Consider the following 13,465-nt stretch of genomic DNA (forward strand, 5'->3'; position numbering starts at 1 on the left):
CAGAAACAAAATGGCGATGTTACAAAGTAATGCCAGTATTTGTAAATTTAGATTCGAAATAATTTTTTGGAGAAGGTTAATTATTATTATTTTTTTGTTTATTGCAAAAAGAAGTATTGAATTCATTTCATACGAACGTACGTGAATGTGAAATAAAGTTTACATTAATACGTACTTCCGGTAAATTATCACTATCGAAAACCACGACCACAATAATTCTCCAATGGTATTGTTCTATTAATAAAATAATTAATTAAGTGGTGACTTTTTACTAACACAGTCGTCAGAAGGAGCTTTTATTATGGTTCTAAGTATTTTAACTTGGTAAAGATTGTTTTGGAGATTAGTGCATTTGGTTGAACCCCACAGCTCTAGTCCATAAAACCAGATGGGTTTTAAAAGAGAATTATAAATTATTAAAGTAATGTAAAGTAATGCCTAAGGTGGGCTTTACGTCCAACTACCGAATTAGGTGTCATGGAAGGAGGCGAATAGTGAACATACTTTACTATTAAATTTCTCATATTAACCATTAAATAAAAAATCCAAAGCTAAGACCGGGGAAATCCAACCCACTAAACTAACAATACATCTTAGCATTGCGGGTCTAGCCTATAACCGCCTGACATACTTTACTATAAATTCTCTCATATTAACCATTAAATAAAATCCGAGACTTAGACTATACCGCAATACATCTTAGCTTTGCGGGTCTAGCCTCCTAACCGCCTGACATACTTTACTATAAATTCTCTCATATTAACCATTAAATAAAATCCGAGACTTAGACTATACCGCAATACATCTTAGCTTTGCGGGTCTAGCCTCCTAACCGCCTGACATACTTTACTATAAATTCTCTCATATTAACCATTAAATAAAATCCGAGACTTAGACTATACCGCAATACATCTTAGCATTGCGGGTCTAGCCTATAACCGCCTGACATACTTTACTATAAATTCTCTCATATTAACCATTAAATAAAATCCGAGACTTAGACTATACCGCAATACATCTTAGCTTTGCGGGTCTAGCCTCCTAACCGCCTGACATACTTTACTATAAATTCTCTCATATTAACCATTAAATAAAATCCAAGACTTAGACTATACCGCAATACATCTTAGCTTTGCGGGTCTTGCCTATAACCGCTCGGCTAACGTGGCGCCTAATATAAATTAGTATTTTATAGTTCTTCTTCTAATGATTGTCTTTTAAGTTATCAAAAGCGTTAGTTTAGTTCTATTCTTTTAATTCTAGTATGGAAAAAAATTCCAAGAAAGTCTTCTGGCCTAAGCTAAAGCCCAATGTAGCGGGCGACGTTCACTACTGGTAGAGGTGTTAGGTTATAGAAGACTGGAGGAGAAGTAATGCGACGAAGAGTGAAGGTGATGTTTCGAGACTTAGCTCAAATAGTCAATTTCTTGGACCACTGTGTTCTAATGAGAAGAGATGAGATTGCAGATTTCTTGTGAGCCATTACAGGATGCCGAAGGCAGTATTTGCAAATTAAAAAAAAAATAAATAAATAAATTTTTAGGATCAATCAGCTGCAACAGTTACTGCTTTTAAGCGAAGTTGCGCAGAATCATGCTTCGTGATGAAAAAAAAAAAAACAACAATCATAGCTGTAGAAACAATTGAATATTGATTAAACATTGTTTCCTCAATATGGAATATTCCTTTCAGAAGTCGGTTTGGAGTGAGGAAGCCATATTATGAGGTAATTGTATCGTATTAGTTGTGTTTTGCCATAATGCTTACATAAACCATACATACACATAAATAAATGGATGAAATTAAGGTCGTTGTATACTTGAATGTTTAGGTTCTTTTTACAATGTATACATCTCGTATTGTTTGTTATATGTATGTATATATATCAAAACAATAAGGAAATTTGAGTTAAGATTTTGTTCAGCTTTACATCAGAATTATTTTCTTTAATATTATGTTTTAGGTCAATAGGACAATATTAAATCGATCAAAAATCGAAATCTTAGAATCAAGAGTCGTACTTTCTTCGACAATATATTTCATACAAATTATTCAAAAATTCCTGTCAACAAAGAAAAGTCGAATTTCCTTCCTATAATGTATCCCATATTATTTCAACCTAAATTCACATTCCAAAATCTTATGCATCAATTTTTGATGAATTCATTTTTGGGTAGCTTCATACCCATTATCTTCTTATAAAATAAAACCATAAACTGTACTTGAGTTACTTGATCACATTGATGAACTCTGTTCTGTTAGAGCCAAGACTTAGGCCTTAGGTTCTGCGGGGGGGGGGCCGGGGCAGATTTTGGTTGAAATCTTGAAATAGTAAAACGCAATGGTAGTTGAAAATGCCATTAGACCCCATAGAGTCTAAAACCGTCTTAAACGACCCTTTTTTTTCCGAGTTTTCCGTCATGGGTGGGTTCCAGCCCTTGTCAGATTGCGCCGCAATCGTTAGTTGGCCTCCAACTAGGCCTCCAGTACTTAGAGGCAAGTGGAAATGATGCTTGAAACCGATACTTGGGTAAAGGTGAACCTTTGTAAGAAGACCAGTTTTGAAAGACAGGATCCCACTAATTGAAAGGCAGGATCATAACTTGACTACTTCTTTTCTTTACAGGATAGGGATGTTCAATCTGGAGCCTTTGTGCTCCAGACAGAGGAGGAAGTGGGACCTCCTCCTTGATTGCAAGATCTTGCTAGTTTAGACCACCAAAAAAACAACTAGTGGTTATAATAATAGACTACAAATAAAAACGTGTACCCTTCAAGGGATGGTACAACAAGCTTTGGGAACTAACCCCCACCCCACCCTTCAAGCAAGCTTTTTTTAGCTTTAAAGCATTCTTGATTCCATCAAAGAAGTGGAATGCTTATTGTGCTTTTTTGTTTATTTTTAATGTTAACGCCAACATTAACTAAAATGAATGTCTCATTTTGAAGAGAAATATTTTAATAAAGTTCGCCATGACTATAAAACCACAATAATTCCAAAAAATTACTACGGCAAAAATTCTATTTTGAAAATAAAGCTAAACTAAAAAACAACACGTTAAATGGTGGGAATTTTAATGAATTTATTGTATAAAAGAAGGGTTCATTTATTCTTTTTGCAGCAACTGTAGTGCTGTTGTTATCATGTTTTCCAAACCATTCTAGCGTTTTTCTGCCATTTCTTTTCCCAACTAAAGATAGCACACCTAGCATGCATAAAAAAAAGAAAATAGATAAAAGTTACATTCCAAAAAAGAAAGAAACAGTTCTACAATAACTATTTTTATCACTTTGCCCAGTGAGATAAAAGTTTTAGTACGTAATTAAACAAGACGTCACGGCCTAGCAAAAGAGATTACGTACGTAAAACTTGAAGCATTGGCAATGTACCTGCAATGTGGCTAACTTCCCTTTCAAACTTGTCTTTTGATAATGGAGGTTTCAATAAAACAACGTTTTAAAGTATCCATATCATTTTTTCTTAGGCGCCACGGTAGCCGAGCGGTTATAGGCAAGGCCCGCAATGCTAAGATGTATTGCGGTACTAGTCTAAGTCTTGGATTTTATTTAATAGTTAGTATGAGAATTTTGTAGTAAAGTATGTTAAGCGGTTATAGGCTAGACCCGCAATGCTCTAAGATGTATTGTTGGTTTAGTGGGTTCGATTCCCCGGTGTCTAGGCCTTGAATTTTATTTATGTTTAATATGAGAAATTTACAGTAAAATATGTTAGGCGGTTAGAGGCTAGACTCGCAATGCTAAGATGTATTGTTGGTTTAGTGGGTTCGATTCCCCCGGTCTAGTCCTTGGATTTTATTTAACTGTTAATATGAGAAATTTATTAAAGTATGTTTGCTAACCGCCTCCGTCTACGACACCTAATTTAGGTAGTTGGACGTAAAGCCCGTCTGAAAAAAATAGGCAATTATTTCGCTATTTTTTAAAATAAAAGCGCCAAAGGACGATTAGTTTTTCTTTTATACCCAGAATAAATCCTCTAGATCGGACCTAACCTCGCAGAATCTAATCAAGATTGCCTCTCCTTATGCATTCTTACTGCCTCCTAGTCGGTGATGGACAGTGCAGATTGAAAACACTATCCGGGTGCTAACATTGAACAGTCAAAGACTCCGAGTACCTCACCTCTTCATCCTACTGTATCTCCTCAAGATATTAATGCCTATACAGACCGAAACTAGGTATTGTTTAAGTAAACATATCTGGTGTGTAAAGACATGATCTTCTTTCACAGCAATTCCCAAAGTTCTAACTTAATGCTAAATCATAGTATGGTTGTTTCACTCCGAACAATGAAATGGCTAGAGGGAAGCCTACCCCCAATTTTCCCCAGAACTACCCTCAAAACAAATGCTCGTGATAGAACTATTCAAACAAAACATACCCATCTCCGAGCAACACAATTAAATACGATGTTGTATGATATCAGATTTTTGGAACAAACGTTCCAATTCCAGAAGTAGTTCCTGGCTAACAATATAGTGTGATTTTAGGCGCCACGGTAGCCGAGCAGTTAAGAGACTAGACCCGCAATGCTAAGGTGTATTGTTGGTTTAGTGGGTTCGATTTCTGACCTAGATTTTATTTAATGGTTAATATGAGAACTGTATAGTAAAGTATGTTAGGCAGTTATAGGCTAGACCTGCAATGCTAAGATGTATTGTTGGTTTAGTGGGTTCGATTCCCCGGTATTAGGCCTTGGATTTTATTTAATGGTTAATAAAAGAAATTCACAGTAAAGTATGTTTGCTAGTCGCCTCCGTCCACGACACCTAATTTGGTAGTTGGACGTTAAGCCCCGCCTGAAAAAATAGGCGATTACTTTACTTATTTACTTTAGTGTGATTTTAAACAAACTTCCTAAGTACTTACGAACATACATAAAAAAATCTATCGATTCACTAAATTTTGTAATACAAGTTTATAGTGAAATTGTCACGAATTGGAACATTGTCAAATACATTTGATTGGCACAGTAAGCGTGTACCACTCCCCGTTGGATAGGATTATTTGGACGGTTTACTCGTGTTTACATCAGGGCTATAGAAATGTTATTTTAACGCTATATTGGCAACATTTACGCTTAAATGGTGCTAGATTCAGTTCCAATTCACTTCCTTGTGTCTACAGATTGGCATGGGTAGTTAACTAGTTTGGCTTAAATTTATTTTACTGTATTGTTGTTGCAGTGTATTCCGCTAGTGCAAATAGTGCTGAGTTGTTCGATTGTTCGGTAAGTTAGCTGGTTTTTATTGCCATTATTTTAGGCTTTTTTTAAAGAAAAAGAATGGGAAATTCGTAAATTAGTTTTCCCATTTTGATTTATCTCAAGCGGAAGTGATCTTATTATATTTCCTTATAAAAGTGAATATGTTGAGTTATCAAAGTTAAAATGAGCATCCAAAGTTTTGAATCTCTTTTCTCTCTCTCTCTCTGTCACCAATAAAGTAAATGACACTTTGTGTGTGTGTGTTAAGCTTTGTCTCTCTCTTTATGTGAAAGAGAGCGTGCTCTCTCTGAGAGAGAGATATCATAGTGAGATCATTGATCTAATAATTCGCCTGCCGTCTAACGAACAAAGACTTTTGTATAAAATCAACTGCGACTGAATTCCATTGAAAGTTTTTCCTATTTTCCATTTCTTTTGATTCCGTCATTAACAGAAATTATCTTTAGAGAATTCTGGTAGTAATCGTTCCTCAAGTTATCCTAATCTGGATAGATTTGATTTGCATGGAGGTTTAAAAGTTATTAACTCCTTCGTAACAGGCGCACTTTTTTCTTAATTACAGAGTATGATTGTAGTCAATTTCTTAATTGAAGAGTTTGGTGCAAAAAGAAGTTATCTACAGTTTTTTAAAAAATTTAATAGGTACAAAAAACTAAAGTAAGCTTTAAGATGTATTCCTTACGTTGTGTCTGCTGTATGGATTAGTTAATATAATGTGATGGGGTCATTTGGGGATCAATTTGAACTTTCTAGGGCATTTTTTAAGCTTGCTATAAGCAAAAGTTATTTGGCAGCTAACTCTTTTTTGTACCAAAATCATAATTTTCAGTAAAACTTGAGTACATATTGAGGGTCATCTTTAGTCAACAGATTTCTTGTTTTTGAGCTTTTAAGTGGCACTTTGTGTCTTGTCGGAGCGAATGTTAGTTATATTATTATGCCTGTCAAAAAGAAAAATAATAATATCTACCTAATATAAACATTAAATATACCTAATATAAAAATTTTTGTTTGATTGATGGCGTCATCTTTTCTGTTTGGAGCAAAAGAAAGTTATCTGCAGTAGAAAACTCATTTTTGCTCCAAATCTAACCTAGGTAAGAGAATAAGCAATATAAGTAATTATAAACGAGTCTGCACAAAGACTCGTTTATGCACCAAAAGATGTAGAATTGAACATACAATAGGGGGCGCCACTAAACACATTTTCTGAAAAAAATGTAGATAACTCCTTATTGCATCAAGCTCTTCAATTACTTATTTATCCAGATTTTTCTTGATCGATTTATACCATCAAGTCTTTCTAGAGCTTCGTATTCTACTCCGCCTTAAAGCTTTTTATAAGGGAAGATGGCCATCTTAGAGCGTATCCATACCACATAAATAGAATGCACGTTAGCCAAATCATCCACTACATGGCTTCCTATACAAGTGATGTTGGCTCGTCCTCGAAAAAAAGATGGCTAAAAAGCTGAAGAAGTATCTCATGTTTTTTGGCATTAGCAGACTCTCATGAAATGATAGCCAATGACGAGTTCCAAGTTCACTTCCTTTGATTTACTTTATTACACTGGTGACTTCTCTCTGTTCATCTACTTAGAGAGCCTCCATAGAGTGCGGCAACAACAACATTTCCCAGTCTGTCAACGTTTACACTGGATTCCTTCACACAAAGAACGGTCCAACCTCATCACATTACCCACACAAAATCAGAAATACTCGTCAAACTGGAGTTAGATTTACAGGCGCAGGGCGTATCCTCCAAACGACTAGTTAAGATAAAAGGAAGATTTACCTTTTGCCGGTTATTGTGTTTTTTTCACTTATTGTGGGTGGAAAATCTGAGCTCCATTGTTTTTGTTGTGCTCTGGAGTTGTCGGAGTAATGATGTTCGCAGAATGTTCAACCATTGTCTATTCAATGGAGCACGGTATATTATAGATCATCACCCTATTCATAAGATGATCTTATTATTATTGCCGTGTTAGATCAGATCCATTACCTTAGCTATAAATTATAACACGCATTGTATCAAACACAATCAGGTGAGCTTTGGACCTGTATATTCACTTGTCAACCACTTCCTTCCTGAATCTTAGCTTCTTAATTCTTCTGCTTTCCTTTGTACTTTAACAGTAATTAGTTTTTGTCTCTCAAAATATTAATAAAGCTTTATAAAAACAGGCTTGAATGTTACAGCTTTAAAAAGAAAAGTAATGTCTTATATATTCAGGCGGGCTTTACCCAGACTAACTACCTAAATTTGGTGTCATGGACGGAGGCGGCTTGCAAACATACTTTACTATAAATTTCTCATATTAACCATTAAATAAAATCCAAGGTCTAGACCAGGGGAATCGAACCACTAAACCAACAATACATCTTAGCTTTGCAGATCTAGCCTATAACCGCCTAACATACTTTACTATAAATTCTCTCATATTAACCATTAAATAAAATCCAAGGCCTAGACACCGTGGAATCAAACCCACTAAACCAACAATACATCTTAGCTTTGCAGATCTAGCCTATAACCGCCTAACATACTTTACTATAAATTCTCTCATATTAACCATTAAATAAAATCCAAGGCCTAGACACCGTGGAATCAAACCCACTAAACCAACAATACATCTTAGCTTTGCAGATCTAGCCTATAACCGCCTAACATATTTTACTATAAATTCTCTCATATTAACCATTAAATAAAATCCAAGGTTTAGAAACCGTGAAATCAAACCCACTAAACCAACAATATATCTTAGCTTTGCGGGTCTAGCCTATAACCGCCTAACATACTTTACTATAAATTCTCTCATATTAACCATTAAATAAAATCCAAGGTTTAGAAACCGTGGAATCAAACCCACTAAACCAACAATATATCTTAGCTTTGCGGGTCTAGCCTATAACCGCCTAACATACATTACTATAAATTCTCTCATATTAACCATTAAATAAAATCCAAGGCCTAGACTGGGGGAATCGAACCCACTAAACCAACAATACATCTTAGCTTTGCGGGTCTAGCCTATAACCGCTCGGCTATCGTGGCGCCTAGTTGTTACATCATTATTTTAACTTAAAAATAAGACCTGTAATATTAAATTCAACTCTCTTTTCAGTATCCAGTGTAAGCTAAGAGGAAATTCAATTCATGAAAATTCAAAGTTGTTCTGGGAGGGGGGGTACTTTTAATTTCACTCTGATTTAGATATTTTAATGAACTTAAGTTTGTTAAGTTATTGCAAAAAAAAAAGTCGTCTGCAGTAAAAAATTGTTTTTAATTTTTCAGAGCATGAAGTTGTACCATAATAATAATGAGCATGTGGATATTAATGTAAAGATATTCTAGTTTGAGCACGCCATTTACAAGCGGTTGCATAATTAAAGTATGACAAGAGCTGCTACTATGATAATTCTTGCAGAATATTTCATTTGCTCTTGTGTATTGAATATGCAGAACAGGATAAACTTGTGGAATATAATAAAAGATACTTATAATGCTTGGTAGCACATCGTAACATATGTTTAATTTTATGCCTTATACGAAAGTTTTATCAACTTCAACAATGTTATTTTATTCTATAATACTGATTGAAGTATCTACCATTATTTTAAAATTTTACAAAATTTCTTAATTATTTATGAAAATTAATAAAAGAAAGAAAAAGAACTGACATTGCTAGATAAATATCAATGGAAACATTTTTATTATTTGGAACGCAACTTGCCCTACATTACTTCTAAACGCACCTTTATTCGTTTCCAATATCCAATACACCTGGCCGTCAGTGATCTCTATTTTAGTGGTAAAACTACTCCGATTTATCTCCATCACATTATTTCAATTTTTCTTTTTTTTTTGGCACAATTTATTATTGTGGAAACAATAAATTTCCTCAAAGTGTTCGATATTAATGTTTTTCTGCAACAGACACAATAATATTTAGAAGATAAATGTACTTCTTAATTTAAATCTAAATGCTACCTGCTAAAAAACTAGATTACAGATTATTTGATTAATTTAAGATTTAGAAAGGTGTGAAAAGTGGTCATCGTCGTAATACTTCCGCTTATTGAATCCCTGATTGGTTTCGGAGTTGGATTCATCGTCAGGGGCGGATCAATCTGGAGAGTTGGCGGGAGACATTCAACTTTATTTCTGTTTCCGTTTCGCGTTGAACTTGCTGACTATACACTGATTAAGTCAAGTCATACTCGAAATTTTAGCATAACATTTATTCATCATTTAGGTATGTGTAAAATAAAGTAAAGTAATGCCTATTTTTTCAGGCAGGCTACCAATGTCCAGCTACCAAATTAGGTGTCGTGGAGGGAGGCGACTAGCAAACATACTTCACTATAAATTTCTTTCATTAACCATTAAATAAAATCCAAGGCCCTAGACCGAAGAATCAAACCTACTAAACCAACAATACATCTTAGCATTGCGGGTCTAGCCTACAACCGCCTAACATACATTACTATAAATTTCTTTCATTAAACATTAAATAAAATCCAAGGCCTAGACTGGGGGAATCAAACCCACTAAACCAACAATACATCTTAGCTTTGCGGGTCTAGCCTCTAAACCGCTCGGTTATCGTGGCGCCTTATCATCTTGTACCTTATCACTTATCGCCTTATAACCTTGCGCAGTGGCAATATTGTAACCAATGAAGGTCTCCTGAGGTGCGATTATTGCTAGTTGAAAACTTTTACTAACCCATCATTTTTACTAACCCATCAATCTTAAGTATATGACCTAAGATTACACTTAGGGGTGAGCCGACCATACCTGATTCTCTAAGATGAGTACTTATTCGAATTGTCTCGAACTTCAAGTGCACTGCCGGCGAACAGACTGTCCATCACCGGAGAGTGAGCTGTAAGAAGCTAATAGCATGAGAAAATCTAAGGGGCAGCAGCCTGGATTCGAACTCGGGATCTCCGCGTTGGAATCCAGAATATGCTAACCAATGAGCTTGCTCTTTAATGTGATGTAGTATTTTGGTCCATAAGTAGTGTTTGGGAATCGCAAAGTAAGGTTTTTATTTTATAAAAGGGATGGCGTGCCAATTTGAAATGGCAACACTGAATTACCTAGTTCATTATACCAAAAACAGACAACACTGTATTTACCTAATTAATTAGACTACAATAGACAATATTGTAATATTGAATGTCCACTGACACTGCTACACACAACCGCTCTTCAAAGCTAACCAATAAAGATAAACCCCCGATAAACAGATGGAACGCCGGCTTTATATCCAACTATACCAAATTAGGTGTCGTGGACGGAGGGGACTAACAAACATGCTTTACTGTAAATTCCTTATATTAACCATTAAATAAAAACCAAGGCCTAGAGACCAGGGAATCGAACCTACTAAACCAACAATACATCTTAGCAATGCGGGTCTAGCCTATAACCGCTCGGCTACCGTGGCGTCTAACACAAAATAATTATATTAATTCCCTAAAACAAAAAAAAAAACAAAAAAAAAAACAAATTACAATCTACGCTGATCTAGTAATATTTACTTCTAGACGAGCTGGAAATGGAGCTAGCGTGTATGCGATCCGTTGGAATGGATCACGAGGAAGTCGGTTTCATGAGGGTACAATCTCGCCCTCCAGGACCACCCGAACGGACAGCCTGGAGACACGAGCTTATTGTTGGAGAAACACGTGGTAAAGGAACTATTTTTCAAGACCCGTTGGTCAGAGTAAACCAGGTAAGTACTGCTAACTTTTTTAAAAATATTTATATTTTTTTTTAATGTACGAAACTTGGGATTCAAATAAGAAGGACATCAATGAATTTATTAGATAAGTTATTTATGAAAAACAAACGAGTTTAATGTTGTAAATACCGAGAGACAATGGGCTAGACGGAAACTTGGACTCAGAAAGGTCAGTAATTGCAGAAAACCATTGCAGCATCTTACTTTCAATCAACAACTTTTATCCGATTAGTCTACTCCGCTGTTCATATCCGCGAACTCTGATTTTGCCAGAGCAAGGACAAACGCCAACGAGGAGAAATCCCATTTGCTTGGAAATGGTAATGCTTGGGATTGCTTTTACTCCAATCTATCTGAACCAATTCCTATTTCTCCAGAAGAAATCTGGAATTCTACCTCCATATACTCCTCAGCTAGATCTCCTTCACCTGACTCTAGTATACTCTCGTAAACTTAACTTTAGTTACCGAATGATCATACCAGTAAACTAAACCAAATTGATTCTACTGAACAGAACTAAGGTCTTCATAGTCTAACTGGCCGTATACGGATCCGCCAGTTGGTTCAGGTGTTGAGTGGACATGCGAATTTAGCGTATCATCTTTCCAAATGCGGCCTTACCCAGTCTCGCCAAATTGTGCTGGCTGTGGTGAGTCCGATGAGACTGTGCGGCACTTTGTATAGGTGTTTCACGTTTGTTCTAAAACTAGATTCCTCGTCTTCGGGAGGTTAAATGTTTCCCTGTGATTGTGGCATCTGGTAATCTTTACCAGTACTTTCTAGGTTTATTCAGTGCACTGGGCGATTGAGACGCCATGCTCCCTAGTGTCCTGTTACTACTTTATTAGTTTATTATATTAGCATCTGGCAACTTTTAGCCGGATTTGTTTTTAAAGCCCCGGTATCTCTTATGAGATTAGTTGTGGGCGGGGAACATCCCCTTTCTAGTGGAGCCGCCCGTCTAAAACAATCTAATCTAATACGGAACTGCTCCAATCTAAATTACATTCAATCCCTCCAATCAAGAATCTTCATAAAATTGATCACGAATTTTGATCTTCTAAATGTTGGTTAAATCGAGGGAAGAGTGTCAAATGCATCATTTCGTTTTCTGAACTTCCTTACACTAAGAATCTCAGCATTCATGAATCTCAGCCCTTTATGGTCCAGCAATCTCCAGGTCTTGATCTTAGCCACTTTCCAGTAGTTTGCAATTGAAATTTCATCTTGAGGAGAAGTTTTATCAAACATTATTTTTCATCCTGTTTCCGTCGCAGTTAATCAGAGATATTTTTTTATATAATAATTTTATATATAATATTATTATATAAGTAATTTTACATTATTTTATATAATAGAAACATATAAAAATCTTACTTCTTTCACAAATGTTTTGTAAGAACTAAAGCTTCATTATTTCACATTTACAACTTGATTCTTCTTAAATGCAGACTTAAAGATAGAAACCGTCAATCATGATGAATTTTCTAAAGTAAGTTTAGCGAGATCGTTGAAAATGGACTTACAGAATTCACCTGACGTGTTCAAGAAGGCTTAATGTAATAAGTTTTATGTTACTTTTCTAAGTACTTCTAACATTTAACTTTTATTAGTTATGATGTGATGAAGTCTTAAATGAGTTCTTGAATAACATGTGCTTTTGACATTTTATTTGGAACCTTGAATATTCTATATTAAAATTATTCAACTTTAATATGGCATAGCTTGAGAATTAGGCATAACTAATTTTGATTACATTTAATGACTTGTTGTTGTTGTTTTTTTTTTTTTGACGTGAATACTTCTTTAAATTTGCAATCATGTGGAGGCAATCCAAAAAACCTAATGATAACAAAATCGGGAGATACAGTTTAGCATTATAGTTTCGAATCTATCGTCTTCATCCAAAATTAAATTAGACCACTGGATAGCTAAAGGATCAAAGAATTCATTACGATAAGCGAGGACTGTGACGTGCGCGGTGGAGGGGGAAGCGCCGCCATTTTGAGATCATTTTGCTGCGTATCGAGATTTGCAATTAGTATAACTTTTGACTCGAAGAAGCTACGATGTTCGTTTAAGTTTTAATCGTCAGCTGTCGTCACAATCTATCGATTGTATATAAAACATTAGTGTAAAATAGTGACAGTGAATATAATAAGGTGTTAGAATAAAAAAACGTTTGTGTTCAGTTTGTGAGCTGTAGAAAGCTTCAAAGAAGACGAAATGTGGACAGCTGCACTCGAGCCCAGCATCTCCGTGTGATAATCTCCGATCAGGAAAACATGTGCGCTACCACGGATGAAATCAGCGAAAAAGGTGCAAGCTCGGACATTCCTTAAATTCTAAAATATATAAAAATTAAAAAAGTAAATTAATCGCCTATTTTTTCAGGCAGGGCTTAACGTCCAACTACCAATTAGGTGTCCTGGACGGAGGCGATTAGCAAACATACTTTACTGTA

The 13,465-nt window shown here is 35.4% G+C and overlaps 1 protein-coding gene and 1 non-coding gene across 4 annotated transcripts in view; both read left to right on the forward strand.

Moving 5' to 3' along the window:
* Window positions 1-13,465, forward strand: part of LOC141446080 (protein APCDD1-like) — a 460,040-nt gene that overhangs the window by 303,554 nt on the left and 143,021 nt on the right. For all 3 annotated transcript variants that reach the window (XM_074112483.1, XM_074112482.1, XM_074112484.1), the window contains one exon: window positions 10,805-10,992. In XM_074112483.1, coding sequence (XP_073968584.1) covers window positions 10,805-10,992 — 188 coding nt within the window. The remainder of the gene's footprint in view (window positions 1-10,804; window positions 10,993-13,465) is intronic.
* LOC141446419 (U4 spliceosomal RNA) lies at window positions 9,899-10,037 on the forward strand. Its single transcript, XR_012453706.1, has one exon. It is a non-coding gene; the product is annotated as a U4 spliceosomal RNA (small nuclear RNA).

This window comes from Rhodnius prolixus, unplaced genomic scaffold (assembly GCF_049639745.1).
Source record: "Rhodnius prolixus isolate KJV_2025 unplaced genomic scaffold, Rpr scaffold_1, whole genome shotgun sequence".
Classification (NCBI taxonomy): Eukaryota; Metazoa; Arthropoda; class Insecta; order Hemiptera; family Reduviidae; genus Rhodnius; species Rhodnius prolixus.